At 43.4% G+C, this 23,324-nt stretch overlaps 1 protein-coding gene across 1 annotated transcript in view; it reads left to right on the top strand.

Moving 5' to 3' along the window:
* Positions 1–383: 383 nt before the first annotated feature.
* LOC146172542 (nose resistant to fluoxetine protein 6-like) overlaps positions 384–23,324 on the top strand; it is a 42,085-nt gene continuing 19,144 nt past the window's right edge. Inside the window, exons 1-8 of the mRNA XM_084586030.1 lie at positions 384–795; positions 6,587–6,798; positions 7,881–7,992; positions 9,724–9,808; positions 11,586–11,674; positions 12,266–12,445; positions 22,462–22,555; positions 23,102–23,188. Of these exons, the coding sequence (XP_084442156.1) occupies positions 465–795; positions 6,587–6,798; positions 7,881–7,992; positions 9,724–9,808; positions 11,586–11,674; positions 12,266–12,445; positions 22,462–22,555; positions 23,102–23,188 (1,190 nt within the window). The 5' untranslated portion in view covers positions 384–464. The remainder of the gene's footprint in view (positions 796–6,586; positions 6,799–7,880; positions 7,993–9,723; positions 9,809–11,585; positions 11,675–12,265; positions 12,446–22,461; positions 22,556–23,101; positions 23,189–23,324) is intronic.

The following is a 23,324-nucleotide window of genomic DNA, read 5'->3' as shown; positions in this document are numbered from 1 at the left end:
CCGCCGCTTGACACTTGGCTTCTCCGAGATCTCCGCTGGTCCGGCTTAGCTTGAATTAACGAATCTTAGGATAAGAGTGTCCCAGAGGTGGGCTTTCCCAATACTCTCCCCCAAAACGTAAACGCATTTTCGTCAACAAAGAGAGGTTGTCGTGAGCGCGCACCTTTCGGCCCTTTCGAAAAGCGGCGTCGCACTCTTGTTCCGCTCATTCAGAGAAACCGCTAAGAAGTAGCAAGTAACGTCCGACGCACAGCTAATATTCGCCAAAAAGTCAGTGAAAAGTCACTGTCGCATTTCGCATTACCACTTTTCCAGTTAGACAGATGTGGTGGCGCTAAAAAGACTAGAAGAGTGCCTTGAAACGAATTTGTTCACCACCACTCTCAAACAGAGGCTTGCTTTGAGTCCGAAGAACGAGAGTGGGCGCACGCCATTGCAGCTTTGCCGGCTGCTGCTTTCTAGTCATGGCTTCGAGACTGTCGTTGAGCGTTGAACCTCAGCCCGCCAAATTGCTTTTCGTTCTTGTGGCCAGCTTATTGGCAGGCCCCAATCTGTGCCGATGCTCTCTCAGCGAGGTGTCAGCGCCTACAGAGACTGCGGTGATGACAACAGCGTCAGCCGAGCCCGAGATCAGCTACATGGACATGCTCAAAGATTGGATCGGCAAAGCCATCGACGAATCTTCTCCAACATTTGCTCGAAAACTTCTGACAGCCGAGGTGTCCCCAGAGTGCAGCCTTGGCCTACTCAAGTTGGTGCGGGCAATCAGGAACCTGGAGCCTTGGGCGCTAAGACGTAAGTTTACTCTCCCTTTTTTTAATGCAAGCAATAACGAAGGTTGATATACTCCGAACATTTAATGTCGGAGTTTGTCTGGCTTCGCTGTTGCTTGTTTCCTATCTTGTTAGGCCGGTTAGCACCGCTCACGACCTTGCAGCCGCAAACCATCCGGAACGAAGTTAGGGAATTAGTAACGGTGTAGAATATGATTTCCTCTGTAGTAAAATTGTTGGCAGGTTCAAGGACTTGGCAATGCACAATTGGTGGACGCAAATGACGGGCACAAAGAGAGAGCTGAGCTGTGTTCGCGAATCAAAATGCGGAAAAATAGAAAAGTTGTGTCGGGTGAAAGTTGCAAGTATCTCATAGCTCTTATTAAGTGAGAATCGAGGCTCTGCTGATAGACCATTGGGTGGCTCGTGATTTTATTCACTCTTTACTAACGCAGTTGGCACAAATATTTAGGCCATCCACTACCGTCATGCATAGGTTTATTGCTTGTGAGTTGCTTACCAGCCGCGTGCACTGTGGTAATTTTCATGGCAGGAAATATTACATAAATCAGTAAAATCAACGAGGAGTACCTGGTATTTACAATCATTCCTTTTCAAAATTCTTTTTAGTTCACCTGCTCCTCCATTAAGAAAAAGATCTCATGATACTCATGCTGTTGAGTAACGCGCGCTTGTGGGCGTGACTACATTCCCTCTTCTGCTGCGCAGTGTTGATTTGGCAGGTAAAAAAAGATTTAAAAAAAATTCTTTACAGCCCTGACGATAAGACCACCTGCAATTACCTTGAATTTATAACTCATGATACACATGCTGAGCTAAAAAGCTGTTAATAAATTGGAAACATAACTGAAAGAGCTGGAAAGTTCAATATAACTCAATATGGGCCATACTGATTGATAGTAAAAGGCAGAGAAGTAGATGTGGCACCTAATGAAACTGTGAAAAAGTTAAGTACAAGACTTTAGTTATAGAATCTCAGAGGAGCGAAAATTTTCCCGAACTTGGCACTACGGCGTCCCTCGTAGTTAACATGCAGCCTCGGAAAATTAAACGACACAGAGCTTAGGGAGTATGCTCCCATTCTAGCAATACGCAATGAAGGGTATGAATCCTCCTTACTGATATTTTACTTCTTGTCAAGCAGTTGCTCAAATTCTAATTAACTAGGCCAGTGCCTGAGGCGCAAGTACCGGTTCCCGAAAAGCGAATGCGGCATTAAACAGTTACTAGTCCTGCGTAACGATCGCGATTATCTGTTCGCTATCATTAAAAAGAAAAATGTTTGTTGCAGTATTATACACCTCTTGCAAACGAAATGTGGCGCGCGCAGCGTAAGTTCCAAAAATAATGGACATGACAAACTTGTTAAAAACGAATGCTTTGGAACGCTAAAAAAATGGCAAACGTCGCTTATTTATTGATCTACCCCAGATTCAAACACGGTTGCGTGTTTTGACGATCTGCATCTGCTTACGTTTGCATCCCCTCCTATTATAAGTTGAAAGCCTTTTTTGGATCACGATAAACATCTCGTGTGAGCGATATTTGTTCGTGAGATATGTCCGCCATATTCCGCTAGGTGTATTCTCCCTCTATAGGATTCTTGTCGTCTGCATAACAACTTAGCGACCACGACGACGAGCGACGCCCTATAGGATTCTTGCCGTCTGCATAACAACTTAGCGACCACGACGACGAGCAACGCCTTACCGCTAATCCCACACTTGCGGGCGCACTCCAAAGAACGCGCGCCAAGGAAAGCTAATTTCCACTCTGCGGCACGAGCCATGGCCTTGCCAGCAAAAGCTACACAGGGGGCGCGTGCTATGTTCCGCGTGCAGTAGCAACGCACTGGCTTTCGCATTTCTCGATTGCAGACTCCGAAGTGCTCTCGACAGTTTTTGCAAGTATTCCTGGTGATGAAAGAGGAAGAAAATTAAAAAATAAGGCATGTACACAAGACTCTAAACTTGCAGCCTGTGAAATGTTTTTTTTTATGTTGTTTTTTATGCGAAAGTATAGGAAGAAAACATCTATTGAGTATTTTATTCTAAGAGATATGTAATTAGTACTCGTTATCTGCCTTTATTTTTGATCAATAATTTTTGGGAGCTCATTACAAAATGAGCGCCATCGAAAATGACACCCGCTAACACTACCTGCGAACGCGGAATTGATGTACGCTGTCACTCGTTACGTTGGACAATGAGTGCCATGAAGAATGGCACCCGATAAGATCCCTTACAATATGCGGAAATGAGATTTTGACCCGTTACTTTGCATAAAGGTTACACAAAACTTTACGTAGCAGTGACGCGAGTTTGACTTCCAACAGGAGATCAGATTTCCTTCTTCCACATGAGCACAAAACCTCGGCACACTGAGTAACTCATTATACTGCCTTCAATAAACATTTGAAGCAAAGTTTTTAGAAAACGTAACTACATTCGAAATGTTTTAATTGAAGCATGTAAGTAGAAATAAGCGGGGTCTTTCCCATTAGCATTCCCTTAAACACAATCATAGTGCTACGAAAGAAAGCGATGCATTTTCACAGGCTACTGCATCAGTCGTTTCCTAACAACCCATTACCCCTTCACTAAATTACAGTCAGAGTAAGATACACGTAGAGTCTCGCTTGTGTGTCGCCAATTGACCGTGTTTACATGTATCACTCTCCGCACAATAGTCCTCGCTTAGGCCTCATGATTTGTATAAGAAAAAGACACATGCAGGGTTAGTTTCATATTCTCGAATCTGCTCCAGCTAAGCCGTTTCTTTTTCCCACAAAAATGATTAATTGCGGTATTGTCTAGCCGGGCACAGAAAGCTTACCTAACCGGTTTCCGAGCTGTGACCGCATAATTCGTACAGGTTATTTCTTGTTGCGTTTATTTTCATCTCTATCTTATATAAATCTAAGCAGTAAAATTCACATAGCCGCACAAAAGGAAGTGCGACGTAGAATCACACGCGTAGAATGGAAACTAAGCAAAATAAAAGCTGTTCTGGTAAATAAATAATAATTTTGCTGCATTGGATGCGCGTAAACAACGTTTGGTCGTCACAACAAAAGTTGTTAACTGAGGCTTCCCAGTGTCATGCAGCGCGCCTAATAAGCGGCACATGCGAAAAGCTCATAGACGGGAAAAAAAAACTGAGACATCCTGAATTTCCCATTTTAGCGAGTGGCGCTGACGTCGGCGACATTTTTAAACCCTGACATGAGATATAAATGGAAGCGGAATTTTCATTGACGTCAAACTCCTGCTGTCATACATTTTCAGCGAGGTGAACAGAGAAGCACGTGAGAAGAAAATGCCAATTCAGAAAACTATACTTAAATGCAAGTCACGGAACTAAGGGTATAGAGACGGGTCCTTATTAAGTTCACGCATGGTAGCCACAATGGATTCCGCCTGAGCGCATCTGCCGTGACGAATTTCCCCTTGTAAAAGCCGTGGCACTCTTCCACGTATCAGATTTCCGTGCGGCGGTTCAATAAACCGACAAGCAATAGCGTTTCGCTAGCACAAACAATTATAACTGACAACAGGGGTATAAATGAGCACCATTTATACCAGGAAAGTGGAGTGAATGATGAGATAGTTGTCCCTTACCTTGTCTCTGAAAAGAAAAAAGCAAGTTTGGAAAATTGAGGCCCCATTTATTTTCCACACAGTGACGCATGGCTAGCAGCCACGAGCTCCGCCAGAAACCAGAAAGGTAACTTGCCGAGCTTAGAATTACCGAGCGCAAGAAAATCGTCTCTGGTCAATTCGTTTGCCTGTACCAACGTAGGTGCATCTTCAAGGCTTCCGCGCACAAACACGCGCGGAAGGTAGGATCATTGATGGAAGAAATGGCGCGTATTTGGCACAACCTCCCCCCCCCCCCCCCCCCCAAAGCGGATCTTAATTATTCATATCATCGTAGCGTAACTCTCAGAGTCAGAAACAAGGGTTTTACTCAGGGGCATTTTCTAAACAAGCTCTAAGTTATCTATAATCGTGGTTACTCCCAACAACAAGAGCAGCAAAGGGCTGTTTACCGTATGCTTACTAGGAGGAAATTCCATTCGGAAAGGAGCGGCAAACGTGAAGAATTTTTGTCACCTAGCCAAAGAACCTTCCGCCCCAGGTTATTTATAGGTTATGCTAAATCTACACACTTTGTATTTTCGCGATAATGTTCCGGCATTGAAAGTGCTTCCAAAGGAACTGTTTGCAATGCATTTATGATAATGAACTCCATTGTTATGTCCTCAAAGTCGGTAATGGGAAAACATTTGGGCACTTGTCTCCACTGCCGTGGTCACTATCTCAGCAGAGATGAGTTGTCGTTGTGAAGCTAGCTAACACGCGTAGCAAGGCTTATTTTATAAATGAAGTTTATCACTACTCTTGAAAAATAAAAGGGTTAAACAGGGTGGAAGAATGGCGCAACGTCTCTCCCGGCCTGTTCTTGATTACTCGTTGTGGCAGAGTTGTTTTTGCCCTAATTATATCTTATGCCCATTACTTTCTCACTGCCTTCGTAGGGTATCAAGAGCGAGGCAGAAAAGCATACACTTGCGCTATTGAAAACCATGCAGGATGTTGTTATGCAGAACGCCCTAGATTTAGCTAATCAGCCTAAATATTCCGACGTTTAGAACGCCGACATCTATTTGATTTTACTGTCATCATACTGTTAGGAACAAAGAAACAAACTTCAGGAGGGAGTAGCGAGTAACAAAACAGGAATTCACTTCCCATGTCCTCTCCCATGATATTTGGTGAAATTAGCCTGCCAGCAGGAAAGCAAGCACTAGCCCTTCAGTTTTAACCACACTGTAGCATTTCTTTCTGGAGCTTTGTCTACTATTTGTTTTTAAGCAGGCAATATTAATTACGACTGCATTGCAAAACAAAAAAAATTAAACTGTTTTATCGCCATCTGGGCATACCTTCGCTGCCGGTTCGCGTAAACAGAAGTAATTAAATGTAGCTAATTCAATGAAGTACAGTTTACTAATGCGCAACTTATGCGAGACAAGAAATTTAGTTTATACTAAGGTAGCAGATTCCACAGCTGGCTTTTCTATATGAAAACCCGTATTGATAACACAGCACGCCTCTCCGCCCTAATAGCACGTGTCTAGCTAAAGGGGACCTGACCTGTCTATGTCTAAATCAGCTTTCGCTGCCATCTATGTTCAGCCGCGGAAATACACATCTGAAGTTTCCAGCTGTAGATGCACTCACCGCTCACATCACATTCCTTTACATAAGCGATGTCAACAACTGCTGAAAGATCCCACCAGACATAACTTCAAAGCGTTCGCATTCGTTTTAAACCGGCAACGTGCTGATAGGTCATGACGCTCGCGAAAACCAGTATAGTAGAAACTAACAAGCCTATTCCTTTGTGCGTTTTTTCAAGAAGAATCTTCTCCAAGGGGTTTAACCAAATGCAAATATTTCTACCGGTGCCTGCTTTCACAACATCACGTTGGCTTTGGCGTTCCACCATTACTGAGTATATTTACGCAAAAGAGGATTACTCGGAAGCATTAAAACGTACTCCTTTGTAAAGCCACCCAACCACGTTCGAAGCTCATCAAGGGCAGCCTGCTTATTGTGTGTCAGTGCAAATTATTCGAAAGACAGAGTAATTTAAGGAGCAGAACGCAGGCTGTCAGAGGCTGTGGTTTGTGCTCTTGCTTGCCTAATTATCAGCTTGCTTAATTATCAACGATCACCAGACGCAGTCATGCTTTATTTTCTGGGCATGATTTCTTCACGTTACAGTGTTTGATGCTTCTGGCAAGTACCCAACGGGAATGTTTCAAGCAACCCGCGCGGACTTGGGCGCATTCGATGAATGCCTTGAAACCGTGGTGCGAGACAACGCTGGTGAAGTGTCGGCCCGAGGACAGTACTGCAGCCTCCTCGCGTACGCCAAGAATAGCACCGACGCTGAAAAATACATCTTGCCAGCCATTGAGATGACGCATCCTAGGGTAAGAACAATGAACCCTGAGGTCGCTAATGTGTTGACATTCTTTTATTTTGAAATATTCTGTACCGATTCTCTGTTTTGCCACTATGCAGAAAAGAGAAAACGCTCCTTATAAAAAGTTTTTGGTAGTTTTGAAGCCAAATAATGCAAGCTATGTGCAGAGGCACGAATATGTGAGCAAAATATAAGCCGGACTCTGACTTTGTTCTGGGCACAAGACGCATTCGATACAGTATGACACCCGCATGGGTGAAGAGTCAGAAATACATTTACATTCAACTTCGCTACTTTCTACTTACTGTAAAAGCGGACGCTGACGACAGAATAGTCAAATAAGTATCACGTGACATCTGTCTTCTTATCGCCGCCTACCACGCAGTTATGTAGATCAACATCACTCTATAATGGCGAATAGCCCGTCGAAATGTCATTCCCATTCCCAGCTTGCATATCAAAACCTGCACAAACCCTAATCTTTCCCGGGAATGATTAGCGGATTAGGCATGCACGAGGTCTTCTGCCCTGCTGCATGAAAGGAAACGACAATGAAGGGAGAGGAACCGTACAGACCGGAACAGGTCGTTATATGACACTGTTTCATGAGAAAACGCTACTATCGCGGTCTGTCGTATGTATCTTCCAGAAGCAGAGATAAAATCTTCAATGAGCACTCAGAGGTCGTATGTGAAACGTACAGCCTTGGTCAAAAGTCCTGAAGCCAAATAATTTTCGTCTCTGCTGCAAAATGGACATGTCACACCGCCATTAAAGGCCAAAGAGCGTTTAAAAGGCCAGGAAACACTTTCTTATTACATCACAAAACCATCTCATAGCATTTCACAGCCATTTAGCCTTTAATGAGCCGTGACGGCTTCATTATGCGGCTGAGGCGAAAATCGCTTGGCTTCAGGACTTTTCACCAAGGGTGTGCCGAAAGTGAAGCACAAGTTGATATGTGAATTTTGCGCTTGCATGAAAAACGTTTGCGTTTTTCTGATGCAGGGCCATGCAAATCTGAGTACTGCCTGTCATTGCTTTTGTACTTGTCTCGCAACCTTCATCACTTTTTTCCTTATGTTACAGATAAAAAAGTTCAGGAACTATTTCTTCGATGAAAGATTCCCAATGTTTCGGCTTGGAATCTGTGCAATTAGCTACTGTAACCAGCAGGAATTACAAGAGCTAATCAACGCAGGTATGTGCGCCTTCGGTACAAAATATTCAAGTTGAAAAAGTTCCAGCACACTGCGAGTCTGGAGCCCCTTGCTACGATGCACTGTGTTTTGAATTTGTTGCCACAGTATGGTTAATGAACTAATAGTGATGGTTAGGAATCTTCGTATACTAGGCTGAGAAGCTTATTATATTGGCGCTGATGGCGGCATTTATGAAATTTATTTTACCTGTTAACATTCGAAATGGAACAAATGCAGACATGACGATCACTTTTTAGTTCTTTCTTGTGTGTGCGTCCTGGTAAAGATAGTAAACATTTTTTTCTGTCTGCTTTTCTACTCTCTAACCTGTACCTGAGGCAGTACAAAACTAACACACACCGCTTCCAATCAGAAAACTCATAAACCAGGACGCCATCAATGCTTTTATCTGCCTGTTAAGCCCTCAATGCCAAGCTATCTTCTCTTGCGTAACGTTTGAGCAGAGGAGTACATATAAAAAAGAAAAACAAAGCACTGTATTTTATCATAAAGCCTTCAAAGAATCTCCCGCGAGACCACAAACTGGACCGTATTGAAATGAAGAAAATAACCAATTTAGCTCTGTTTTTGTCGTCCTGCATGAAAAAAAAAAAAAACATCAGCGGCAATTTACAAGCGAGGAGAAATGTCTAATTCTTGGCAGTTGACCGTGGTGTACACTTTATATGGCGTTCACGAGATATTTTATGAGACCATGAGATCTGGCGTTCATGGGTCTCTGAGCAGTCTTCAGGCAGCAAGGAATAATTAACTGGATATCTTAAATGCAATATAGAGAATTAGATTTTCTCAACTCAATAGGGAGACAAATGGCATGCCGCACTTTCCTTCATGTAAAAACATTATAGTTGTAATACCTTATTCACATCACGAAATGGATGCGCTACTTAGGTGGTTGTTATACAATTCATCAGTCGTAACGGCCGCAATAGAACACAATTCTAGTATTTCTATGGTAGCTCCTTAAGGTTTGCCATGACTATGGTTGAGACATCGCCTAAGTCATTAATATATTCAGCCACAATACCATGCCAAGAATCATTTTCAAGGATAATCGCAGCTAAGGTGCTTCATATGGCAGTTTAGTGCTTATGCTGCGAAGACTTTCGCATGCATGTGTTTTACCTTTTTCTTCTGCTGGCATCCTCACTGATTAAAACTGCAGACATGCATGCAAACTAGGCGCCTGTCTCAATATTGTCCACTCGCACACAGAAATTATATCATTATTCTCTGATTCCATTCCTGATTTTCACCACTAAGTGCCAGCACTGAAATAAAATTTATTGCACAAATGCAGAGTATTTTATAGTTTTTAGCAATAACTAAGGCTCCACAGTCACTGAAGCATTCCGTATAGCCCTATACCTCGAATAACAACTCCGGCATGCTTCTGTGACCGTTCTGCGGAATGGTGATACTAACCCTGAGTGACCATGCACTGCGGTAGCTTCGCGGTTAGAGCATTGGATTACTGAACCAGACGACGTGTCTTGGATACCAGGCGCTGAATCCAGGTGTCCATGACGGCGAGACGGAATCCGACCGCCTACTGTGTGTTGTCAGTGCATTTTAAGCAACGCCAGGTGGTCGAAATTATCTGGAGCCTTCTACTATATACGGCATCTCCCAAAGCCTGATTCCTTTTGAGAGATTAACCACCATAAACCAAAACCTAACCCTTAATGTGTATTGTCTTTGCCCCACAGTCATTCCACCAGTTGTGAAACTCAAGGTGACAAACTGCATCACTAACGAGTTTCCTCGCCCGACCACGGGGCAGGTCATTATCATGTGAGTTCCATTAGTCATTAACTTTGGAAGAACAATCAAATAAAGCATCAAAGTTCTGTTTACACCTTCGAAGCGCATTCAAAAACACGGTTTTTCGTTCATTTTTTAAACAATAATATATTACCAAATATAGCATTGTCTTACGTCGCAAAACATATTTATATATTCCACGGACCTGGTGTCGCATCTAAAGGTAGCACTGTTAAAAAAATGTGCCGTACCCCCATGAAACAAAGTAATACTGTTGCTTATATGTTCAGTGGTGTTTAGTTCTTACAAATAATTTATCCGAAAGTAACAACTAACTTTTTTGTTACTGACTTCAGAAGTGTACCGTGAACGCAAATGTACATTGTCTTGAAGAACAGTCGTCGACTAATTGTTTTCACAAAGGCGCCATGAGCGCGAATCAAATTTTCTGCCAGTCTTAGGAGATAATCCTCACCATACGGAACCTTTCACACCACTGCAGTGCTGCTTCAGCTAGCCAAAACTCGTGCCAGTCGAAAAACCTGATTTTTATTAAGGGTGTAAATACTCACTGACGTCCACCCAAGCGTAGCCATACGGCTACAAAGGAAAGCTATAAAGCTTTTTCAGAAACTTCGTAGGTAAAGAAAAATTTGCCTCTGTCAGGGATAAATGTGCAATTACTCCCTTATTGCAAATCTACTCCACTTCGAGGGATTCCCCTAAATATTCGACCAAATTTTGATTTCTGTTAAAGCGCGCTCTCCGACGGAGCTTTCAAATCGCATCAGGCCACAGGTATGCATCATCAGCTGTTAGGCGGTACCTTTATTTTGAGGCTAGAGAGTTAAGCGCCGTAAATGGTGGCGTCGTGTGAACATCATAATTTATTTACCTTAAAGGCCCTTAGGTTAGGGCATTACATAAGGGGGGGGGGGGGACAAACATGACATAATACACGGCCAGTGATATGGAGCAGAATAAAATATACATGTATACATATCGTGGTAAAATACAAGAGATACATGAAAAAAAGAAAATCAACGCATTAACATAAAACACACAGCGGCTCAAGAACAACCCGGAGAGATTAAAATGCACGTACACGCACATGAACCGCGGAAAATAATTCCGTACCTGAAATACACTGTTAATAACTACCTGAATTTGTTAGGTTCTCTTTCTGTGACAATGAAATCGGGCAGCTCGTTCAATATTGCAATGATGATGGGTGGGGAAGATTTATTAAACGAGTTTGTGGAGCTGTGTATGCGCTGTTCCAATAGCGTTGTTCCAACAGTTCCAATAGCCAACGTTTCATACTATGCAGTAAACATTAAACATAGCTCAATAAACTTTTGTAAGTTTCCATGTGTAAAGAGCCAAGAAACAGACTGCGGTCTATGTAAAGCAATTCTCAAATGCATAACGGGGAGTTAATTTTTCTGGGCTACCCAATTCTCGTCTTTAAAACTTTGGGTACCTTTTTGCCGGGATGTCCGGTATATCATATAACTGCCGAAACGGTTGTACAAACGATAAAATAGTCAGCTAGAAATGATTCACAAATACATCTCAGGCAAATTGATTATCGCTTGCATTGCGCACGACGGCGTCGTAATTTGATCCTGTATTATATTATATCGTTATTATATTAGTCAAATTATGGGGAACCGATAGTTATTGTGCTGCAATTGTGGTAAAAGGTTTTCTTGATTGTGTCCTTCGCATTTCCGCTTCTTTGGTCGTTGAAAACGCCAATAAACTTGAAATATCCCTGCTTCTACTTCCTTTTCTTTATTTGTAGTGCTTTCCTTGCGACGATCGCTTTCCTGGTGATTGTTGGGACCGGATTAGACATCTATAAAGAGATAAAATCACCCAAGTTTTGTAACAGTAAGTATAAGTTGTCTAAAATGTTCACACTGGCTTTGGCTCCAGAGAAGTAGATACCTGCCGATAAGTGCAATTTCTTTCCTTGCAACTGGAGCAAAACAACGACTCGTAACTTTCTTACTGAGTGCAGTAAACTTCTGCTTAAGCTAATTTTGTGTTTACCTATTTTATTATGGGGACATTATTTTTCTTTCTTTGGTTCCAGCTTGGTAATTGGCTCCGTGAGAAAAAAAAATGTCTAAAAATTATTTTACTCATGGTTTACAATTCTGATGCCACTATTCTAATAAATATGCCTGCATCCTCGTACAACTAATTTCATTGCTGAGTGGGCGGCCATTCTTGAGAAAATAATACAAGTTCTCAAAGCTAGAAAAAAGAATGGAATATATTGCGAGCACTTTCTCGTCCAATTTCATTGTTATGAATAATTAAAGCTTGCGTCCAATTGGCGCTGAAATCCGTTGAGACAGCTTTAGTTATTGCATTGCTATAATATAGTGCATACATACTACTTCGAAAGTCTCACACCACCTTAACAGGAGTATATCACTTAAAGTGTTAAAATTTTGTAATACTCTCCCACAACAGGTTCCCTAGCTCGGCTGGCGCTGTGCTTCTCGCTGTTGGCGAACACGCGCTCTATGCTAAGCACCTCGAAAGACAAGAGCACGGATGCGTACAGGTTCAAATTCCTGCACGGACTTCGTTTCCTCAGCATCATCTGGATCGTACTGGGCCACTGCTACGGAACACCTTCAGAGATCTACTGTGAGTACTTCCAGAGCACGAAGGGGTGGTAGTTGAAAAATTATGTTCTTGCAATCGCTGCACGATTTTCCTCTCACTTGGTTTAATTATTAAGCTTGAGTATACTTGTCGCCCGCGTCGTCTAAAACGCATTTTACTTTTTTTTTGCACTTCAGTAAACCAAATTTAACACAAATATATGCGAACAATGCAACTGCACGAAAGTGGTTGCAAGTTACGACAAGATTAAGCACGCAAAGACTGGCCCTCTAAACATGAATAATGCAGCGCCTTCGAAAGAAGCTCCTGCAAAGTGAATTAACAGCCTTCTGCAGCACGTGCCAAAGGCGTTAAATTGGAAGGTAATTAAAGGAAGACGCTAAAACAGCCATTCCGGCAAACGATAACCTCGAGTTCGCTACCAGGTAGTAGTAGCTTGAATAAAGATTACAGCCGCTGCCTTGAATGGTAGAATGTGTTATTAGGGCTTGCCAGTGCAGAAAATCGTTAACGCAATGATCCTTCCACACATGCATGGGGTTGTATCTGTGGTGGCTAAAGTGAGTGATGCGTGATGTGATAAAAGCGCAGGCATGTACTTCACTATTTGCCATACAGCCCGCTTACGGAGAGCGTATACCTGCGCAGTTCGTCCATATGCTCGATGCTCCGCACGTTTGCGGCCGTGCGACCTCGCGCATATGTGCAGGGTTCCCAGCACGGCATCCACCGCATTCTTTCAAGGTATCTAATATGTTGCATCGTAGTTCAGGTGCAGTCGTAACTGCGGCGGCCGTTATGTCGCAAGAGCTGAAGCTGTCGTAACCTTAACTCCCTTCAGGATTTCTTAAGAGGTGTTTCTCGGAAGTTGCTACGGTCTTAAGCCCAACCTGAAAAGAGCGCAGTTAGCGTGAGAGGTGATGCAAGGACTGTGAGTATGCTGTAAAAGTGGCAGCTACGAGGCTAATGTAAGCGCTTACATCTTCAAACAACATATAAAAATCAAACCATCGTTTCGGGAGCTTTACTACTTTGTTGCCTTAATTAACATTACGCTGTCACCGACAAACGGAGAAGTAGAACAGCTCAGCCGTTTAAAGAGGTCGAGCTCGCCGAACCGCTGAGCTCATTCCACGCACCGAGATATAGGGATTCGGCCACACGGTGGCGCCCAAACAGTGTCAGCGGTGGAGCAATATTGATAGCAAGGCCAGAGCGGTGCCTAGTTGGTGTTTCCTGAAAAGAGTGAAATATTATTGAATGAGTTGAAAGACAGATTTTCAACTCATTCACTTATAATATTTGTGTGTTCACGTCTTTCTGTGCCACATAGCGTGATTTCTTCAGTATTGTATTGATAATCTATTTTATCCAGGTGTTTAAATTTTACAACTGCGTTTATTTAGCTTCATAGTTTGCATTTCCAAGAATTTTTTGCGACCGGTTTGTTCAGGCCGCAATAACGGATATCGAAGCCATTGTGTACGCAGTCAGCCATAAAAATCTATGTGCACAACGAGATGCACACATTAAACAAGATGAGGCTGAAAGCGTTTCAGTTCGTGCTATTTATTTTGTATTGCCGAACCATCGCTGCAACTATACATGTCACAACGCTGATAATAGCAACCTGTAATATCGCCATGGCATGCGGTAAATAACCACATGCCATCGTGATGTTATCGGTGTCACCAGAGGCACGGGCTTAACCGTGCTTAAGTTATACTGTGGTATTCCAGATCCCTAGCCTTATTCACATACCCTAAGGTACATGGTAAGGTGGTGTATCGTTTCACCAGCAAAGAAATAAAGCCAAGTCGCTCTCTGTATTATCACAACCCAAAGTGGTGCGCTTGTCAGCGGAATAGCCTCAACCGATTTCTTCTTGGCACTCGACTATGACCATCCGCCGTGAATTCTACACCAAAAGGGGCCTTTGACACTGCTGTAAACAAATCCCACTTGTATAGTACATCTCCTGGTTCCGAATGCAGTCTGGTTAATTATGCCTTCCCTTACCCCACTCGCCAAGTCTCCATATACACAAAATGAAGAACCGGTTCCTGTACATCCAATAAAGAACTGCTATTGCGACCGCAATTTTAATGCTCAGTATCATCAGCGAGCACGTTCAGAACGCTCTTGGGAAGAGATGGAACACTTGACCGCTATCCTTAGCGGTCATTATCTATAGCGGACATTAACACCGTTTATCAATTATACGTCCTGCCTCACTTTGTTTAATAATCATTCGATGCACTAATGTGCTTACCAGATTCACGTAATGAACAGCCTGCCTATCTGCCAATCCTATGCAAATGCTAAGACTGCCGACTTTAATGCCCCATTGAGCAAATGCACTCTTTATCCTATGAAGCCTAGCTAGTTCAGTAAAATTTTATCCCAGTGTTTTTATGTTTGGAATAAGCGTATACAAGCATTTGTTAATGCTCAGGATCCCCAACAACATTCGCTTGGAATTGCCTCCTATTTTCTTGTTAGTTTAGTTTGCGAAATAATTTACATGGACTAAAACGGGTTGAAGTTTACATCACGTAAATTACACTCATGTAAAAGTTTGCAGATGATACAAGTTTCTCGAGAACCCTATTTCTTGACTGTCATTGGGCAAGAAAAGGAAGGCACTTCCAAAGTTGTAATATGCGTCTCTCATAGCCTGATTCGCTTTGGGACGTTAAACCCGATAAACCAAGCCAAACCAAAGATGTCATTTATGGAGTGTAACCCCCCGAATGACACACGAGCTACGAGGAATGCCCCAATGCAGAACCCCGGCAAAATTTGAAACGCCTTGGTTTCGCGCACTGCCATTGCACACCGCGCAGGTGTTCTTCCGTGTTACTTACATCAAAATACAACCAATACTATCGGTACCGAACGCGGGTCCTCTGTATCACAAGAAAAACGCACAGGATCTGAGCCACCGCAGTCGGCAGAAAATAATTGTTTCCAACCCTATCCAATGTAAATCAAGGCAGTATCAGCTTTTGCTCTTGAAGGCCACGAAATGTCTACCAATAACAGGTCTTGGGTTTTGAAAATCACATTTTATTTTCAACTTGATTTGTTTTGTGGATACGTGCGCAAAATATTCACGATAATGTAATTTTGTTTAGATGCAGGTGATAATATAACTTGTTTTAGGCTTCCCGGCACTTCCTGGTATCGTTGCTCTGACTAGCGTGGGCCTTATCGCATCGCCTGGTCTGAATCTGTTTCCCAGGCCACCTTTGTTTTTGCAGCATACAAGATATCAGATTATTTCTCTATCACCGCTATCGAAATGTTTCGTGCTGTTCACAAGACGTAGGACAGCGGGCGAAAACGCTACTCCAGCGCCGATGGCAGTACCGCTCGCAGTGAGAAGAGCACCTGCTGCACTATAAACTGTCCCCCAGGCATCCTTAACGGATGCATTCCGATTGCCCCGCGGGTACTATTGCTGATTGCAAGGAAGGAACAGCTCAAACGGACGGGACGTGTAGGAAGGCGAGACAGACACATGAGCTGTGTCTCATGTGTCTCATTTTGCTGAGATGGCTGCTTTTAAACATTAAACATTACATTGTAGGTTGACTAGTCATGAAAGTGTAATATTTCGCCAGAAATTAGGTTCGACAGTTCTATAAAAAATTGATCGCTCTCGTTCCGCTTTCCAGAGAGCATTGCCAGTGATCCTGCAATGCTCTCACCGCTGCTCGCTGGGTGGCGCTGGTTTGCTCTGCGATCGGGCGATCGCGGCGGCTGCTAGCGAATGCCCGTTGCCTATAGCAGAATGTGTAAAATTGCAAACGTGGAGCTAACATGGTTTTCATTGCACTGATCCAAAGTAAAACAAGGTTAGCTCGATAATGTATTTCGGTGCAGATTCGCAGTATGGCTTTAAGAAATCCTATTTTTTTAATCCTATAATCTTATTATTATTATTATTATTATTATTATTATTATTATTATTATTATTATTATTATTATTATTATTATTATTATTATTATTATTATTATTATTATTATTATTATTATTATTATTATTATTATTATTATTATTATTATTATAAATCAACAAAAAGTGGTTCACATTGCTTCATCGCGCATTGCCTTCAAGCCTGCTTTCCATAGTACCATATAGTCATCCATGTAGCTCGTAGGATAGCCTTGGCCACATATTTGAGCGCGGTCAGTTCTTTGAGTCCACTTCATTGTGAAGTTTCTGGAAAACACGCTCAAACTATCTTACCACAGTTGGTCCCTAGGTAAAAATTAATAATAATAATAATAATAATTGGTTCACAGGAAGGGAAAGGCGCAGTATCTGTCACACTTGATCTGTGTGTTGCAATTTTTAATAAGGACGCAAGCGCAGTAACTTTGACGTAAGAATTATTCCAAAAGCGTACTGCATTCATTTACTATATTTTGCATCCCGCAAAGAAAATCAAAGCCTCATTTATATTTAAACTTTTACGTAACTGGCAATGCACAATTTTCAAGCAACAAAATACGTCCGTAATGCGTACTTTCCCGCTTTTGCAACAGATAGAAACCGGTCGGCCATGTTGTAGACCTCGCCAAAGTGGTTGCTCCCACTTCCGTCAGTGCTCGAAGCGCCGCTGCTTATATTGAGACGAGGAAAGCGGATGCCTTGAAACGGTGCCAGGTTCCGCACCAGCGCTGGCCCTCATTAGCCTTGCCTCGAGCATCCAAAACAGCCTCTTCTACTCCTATTCCAGAGTAAAAAAGAAATGCATGCTCGCACACTCCAATTATAGGTCGTTTTTTCATTGGTGCGAATATGTCTGCGTAGGATTGTTTTTCATCGCACACTTTTCCTTTTTCTTGGTCCTTGGCAGTCCATTTCCCAACCTATTTTTTTATCGGACATTTAACAAGGGACGAAGCGTGTTACGCTTTTCCAGCAAATAATGTATTTTATTTCTTTAAAAGCTGACGATATCGGTATTTATTCGTACATATGGTAGAATTAGTACCAGTCCAATCTTAAGAAAGATGTGAAAGATAACAAAACTTGAAGAAAAAGCACCGAATAGGAGCCTACTTTACATATTTTAAAGGAGGAAAATAATTCTAACCTCGAAATTCACATTAGTCACCCATTGAAATATCCATACCCAAGTTTTCGGCTGCTTTATAAGCCACTCAGGTGAAAAGGTAACCTACCTGATTCGATTAGGCATCATGGCTCAATTGCTGAAGGCGCGTTCACATTAAGCCGACATAGGTCGGCAGACCATCGCCAGACGCGTTTTTGCGTGGTCGTCGTGCTTGTCACACTGCTTTGACGCTGACAGTGCGCCGATAGTCGGCCGACAAGGTTGTCAGTCGCCCGACGCCGAGAGCGATGCGGTCGGGCTGTCGTCCGCCGATTTACCAGTCACACCAGTCACATTACGACGACGCGGTGCCTCACTATCACCGCCGACCAATAGCTGTCACCGCCTTCACTTCTCCCCGCCTACAGCGTTGCCGCACGTCTGCTGCAGACTCCGGGGCTACTGATTTAGGCTGATACAAAATACTTCAAGACAATGGAAAACGCTCTATTTCCCGTGTGAGCGAGCAATTCTTCCTAGATTACGCCGATGACGACGAGTGCATGTCATCAGTGCTGCAGTGTACACCTGCATGCACACACACACAGCTCGTTTTCATTGCAAAAAAAAACGCACATGCCGGGCTCCCCCCTACTTAGGTATTTTCTCTTCTCGCACTGCAGCTGCAACATTACGCATTTACGCCATACGATAACTCCACAAGAAACGCCGACGATGCGACGCGCCGCATGAGAAAGGATTGGGTTTTGGCTGTTAATATCGCACGAGTCCGGCGCTTCCTGCTAATTGTATTTGCTTTCTTCGATGTCATCAATTCTTGATTCTGATTTGCTTTACCGGGAAGTATATGTTCGGCTACCGTTGGCACGAATTAAAATGGTGTTATTGGTGTCCCACGAGTGCGGCCGCCGACTGCTACCAGCCGCCTTGAACATTGCCCGGCAGACCGGGTCACACCGGCGCTTACCGTTCTCTTTACTGGCGTCCTGTAATAAAAGCAAACGTCGATATCAGGTCACTACAACCAAAACTACCCTCGATGACCATTTGCACTTGCTAAAACATGGTAATTTACCCTCCACTATCGCTGAAATCACACACACGAATCCTGGGGGCTCGTTAGGTCTATTCACCGTAGAATGGTCCAGCGTCGACTCACATCCAACAAATAAAAAAGCATCACCCGCGAGTGTCGAAGTGCTAACATATCAAACGCCACCCTCCCTTGCTTAATTTTAGCATGCATACGGCAGAGAGAAGCGCAGCTATGCACTGCACGTCGTTCGTCGGCATTACTTTTCCGCTCGCTCGCCGATCTGCGGAGGACCGATTGGGCGACCATCTGCTGATGCCTTTCGTCGGCTTCGCGCGCCTGAAAACTTTCATTACGTTAACTTAGTTTAGAAAATATTTCAGAATAGAGCTTTGTAAAACTCATAAAGTTCGCCTTTCAGTGCAGCCCACCTGCATCATACACCGAGACATTTTTCGAAGTTTTTGAGATGCAAATCTGTAGACAGTAAAAGGTCACTCTGTATGGCCGCAGTGGAAAATACTTATACGAGCTGCGACACCACCACATTCTTCCCTAGAGACGGTAACGAAATTTCATTTAGGAAGCGTATTGGACATGGGTCATGATGTTGACGTTACTAGGCAGATCGTGTTTAAGGGAGGCGAGCACGGAAGTACATTGCGTAGAACTGTGGGCATACTTTAAATAAAGAAGTACAGATAGAGTTGATTCGCTAAGTAATTGAGGGGCCAAAGCGCATAGCATGACTGAGAAACTAGCGCAACAAAGCAAGACACTGGGTGTAAAACGTTGGCCCATGATTACGGTACTCGATAGTGCGAAATTTGAGCACAGCCATCTAGGTATCTAAGTTTTGCCATAGTCTTAGGTATAGAATTTGAGAGGTGCGCTTCTATTCGTGTGTAGATTTAACATACTCTGTACTGTCTCCTATATTAATCCTTCAAATGAAACTCAATTGTTACTCAGTACTTGACTGTTATAAAACAGGCGCTTTCATGCCACCAGCCGGTGGCGCCGTCGCCGCCGTGTTTCAGTGACCTCGCCTCCTTTAGGAGAGAGTGGCGACGCGAGAGCGCTACTCATAAGCGAAACCTTGTTACACCACGGTTATCTGCGCACTCCTTAAGCTCCGCATTTATATGCACGACGTGACCACGTTACTGGTTTCCGTCTGATATCTGTTTCCCTTCATTTATTCTGCTGGGCGTCAACTGAAAGAAACGCGCATACATTAGTAAGCTGCCACAATGTACTTAGAAACATATGATGTAAATTGAAGCCCAGATTTATTGAAGCCATATGAAAATCCCGGCGTTGCCTACGGGTTTCATGTCTTATTCGGACTTCCAGGGTCCTGGGTTAGATTCTTTGGTCACCTTTTGATTTGCTATCTTCCAGTTAGCAGCTGTTTTCTTTTTTTTTTTTCGAAGAGTTTGCCATAAGGCACAAGTTGAGAAAGGGGGAATGGGATGCAGGAGATAGAAAGTTAAAAGAAGGAGTCAAGTCCAGTTGCGCTTATGTATTCGAGAAGGTCAGTATAGCGATTGTTCATTGTCCATTTCTCATAATCACTATCGCGATTCCACCGCAGGCCCACCTTCATGATTATCCGTTGCCTAATGTGAGTCGTTGATGGATACGTCCACAACAAGTGACGCACATCGCAGACGTCAGGTGGAGCGTCACAGTGAGGGCACCTGTCAGTCACTGGCAGCTCTTTTTCCCTCCATCGATGTCGAACAGATGGGGTCAGAGCCGCCCCTGCCCTGATCCGGCGCACTGTCACCTCCTCCTGCCGAGTAAGACTACGGGGGAGAGGGTGCGAACACGGAGGAATGAGAGCACGTGTTCTCTGGCGCAGAGCTTGCGAATCGGAAACGTGGGACAGGAACGGATCTGGGGGATGAGGGGAAGGTGGTGGATCGCCTGATGTGTTTATATGCGTCATAGCATCCGCTTGAATATTATGTGGATCTCGAGCATGGCCGCGAATCCAGTGTATGCGCACAGGACATGGGTACTTTGAACAGAGCAAATGTATGGACTGTGTTATTTGGAATGGGCGTCGAATGGCCTTAAGCTGTTTAAGGGCAGTGAGAGAGTGTGTGTAAAGATGAACTGCATTGAATGTAGGAACTGGTGGAAGGGAATGTATGGCATTGTAAATTGCTTGAAGTTCCAGTGCCAGAGGGGTGCACGTATCCGCGGTATATGTCACGTGTGTGTTGAGATGCGGATGAGAGGGACTATACACAGAAGTAACTCCTCGCTCTGCAGTATGTGATGCATCGGTATATAATATGCACCCTTCAGGCAGATGTGTGGATGATACCGACGGGGAAGCAGAGGGGCGATTGTCCGTGAGCTGGCAGTACGACCATGGAGGTAGTGTCTTTAAATGGTGTAGTTGTAAAGACTGTTTGCGAGCTCTGTTTGCCATCCGCTGATAAACGAGTTCAGTGAGCGTATTTAGCTGGGCATACTCCTGAAGTACTGGTATGGGTGTTAGGCGGGGAAGATATGTTATTGCACGCATAGCCTCACGATTGATGGCCTCAAGGGAGTCCCACTGTCTGCGGGTGAGACGTTGAAACTGTGCCTGGTAGATTATACGCGGCTGGAGGACAGAGCGAACTAGCTGGCGGGCCGTTTCTTTTTTTTTTTTTTTGTATATGAGTCTTAACAAAATTCAGTCTGACGCTGTCACGGGATTTAACTGCACTAATGTATGAGTGCTAGTACTTTTCAATTATAATGCGTTGGCGCACAAGTCTATTAGGAATATTCTCGTCATCACCATCCTCAGTTGACTATACCCACTGCAGGGCGAAGGCCTCTCCAATATTCCTCCAATTAACCCGGTCCTTTGCTAGCTGTATCCACTTGACCCCTGCGAACTTCTTAACCTCATCCACCCACCTAACTCTCTGCCGCCCCCTGCTACGCTTTCCGTCACTTAGAATCCAGTTTGTTGCTCTACCAATGCATAATTTCCTACTGAACTCGACAGAGCTGTATTGCAGTTTTCTTTTAGCGCTGAAGTACGTTCTCTTTATTATTCACTCATCGAAGCGTAGGAGCTGAAACGTAGTTTAAAATTTGTGCCGCAGACACCCAGTACCCCACCGTACCTGCTCCTTTCAATATCCTGCAAGTCTCTCTGTGTGTAGATGTGAAATCATGCGGCTTTTTGAGTGAGTTTAGCATTTACAAATAAGCTCAGCAATCGAGAATACAAATTATACTTCGCTTCCTTTAAACTCGACTTGTTGGCGAAATCTTCAGTTACAACTACTGTGGTCGCCCCAGATATCATGAGTTTACAAAAATAGTTATATTACCGCACGTGCGGACAATACAGATATTCATCAACTTGTTTTACCAGCGAAATGAGACGCATGCAGATTAAGCTCGGCTAAGTTGTCATCGGGCGCCTCGCTTTGCAGGCCACACAGGCGGCTTTGATGGGAGGAGGCTTAAAGTATAGCTTAACCCATCCGTTACAAACTCCTCTGTTCCTATGAAAACGTCGAAGCTCAGAGGTAACAAATGTTCATGCAAGCACTGGAAACGCTTGGTTTGATCTGGTATTGATCTAATCCTGATTCAGACCGACAGATCAGCGTGCACTGACGTCAAGCAAGGCGCCGTGGCCAAGCACAGTAGCAGCGCACGGCGCACTATGTTGCTTGTTCCCATGCAGTGACGTCACGCTTCACGTCAGTGCGATGTAGTAGACTAAGTATTTCAAACCTGGGTCATCACAAATTTTAATATAGTTGGTCAAGTGCGTAATACAAGAGAAGAAGCTAATAATAAACCTAAGGACGACACCAGGAACAGCTGTAGCTTCAGTATTACACTGCGGTGACCGTTGTGTGAATGCGCTTTTGACATTATCATTTCAGCCCGCTTCTCGAATAACGTCGCTCTTGGGTCCAGGTGGGACATCATGATCATCTCTGCTGGGTTCATCAGCGTTGACACATTCTTTTTTCTCAGGTGAGAACAAATACATAAAAATATTGCCATTTGCCGTCATATTACAAAGCAGCGAATGCGGAGAAAAACGGCTTGAGGGCAGACATATGGTAGAGTAAGCTCCATTTACCAATGCTTTCGTCGGCAGGAGTTAGAACAGAATACTGACCAACATGTGGTCCATATCTGTTCGGATAGAATAGCGCATAGAATGAAAATTAAAGCATTTTTTTCCTGCCAGTTATTTTAAAAGAATTCTTTTCAGATCGTTTGGTAAGTAATCCAGAAACTGAAAACTTCTGCATATTTGACTTTCTTGAAGTTTCACGTTTCCAGGTAGTTAAGTGAAATTTTCATCTTCTGTGCTTACAGATGTCTGTTTGTTGTCGCTTGACTTTGCTGATTTTTTTAGTTTCATTAACATTACTCTTTGCTTAAAACCCAACACGCACCAAACAAAACTTACATGGAATTACATACCGCATTTAGACTTTCCTCTAGGCCTGCATTTAGTAGTATTTATTGCCATGTGAGGCCAGTTATAAAAGTTTGTACTTTCCATTCCAGCGCTTTTCTTCTGACGTGCGTAGTTTCTAAACAGAAGAATTCTGGCATCATCGTGTTCCTTTTTGCGGTGATCCGAAGACTGATCAGGTGAGTTCGCGACAGAAAGCGAATTTTAACCTACATAATTCCATTATATGAACCTTTAGTTTTTTGGGTTGAATAGTAAATCTTCTGATCCGTTTCGTAAGTCTTGAATTTTCATAAAAAATGATGTTATTTCAAT

This window comes from Amblyomma maculatum, unplaced genomic scaffold (genome assembly GCF_055883805.1).
Source record: "Amblyomma maculatum isolate TAMU_Amacu unplaced genomic scaffold, ASM5588380v1 scaffold_13, whole genome shotgun sequence".
Taxonomy (NCBI): Eukaryota; Metazoa; Arthropoda; class Arachnida; order Ixodida; family Ixodidae; genus Amblyomma; species Amblyomma maculatum.
Note: the sequence above shows the minus strand (reverse complement) of the source record. Positions and strands in the feature narration are given on the sequence as shown.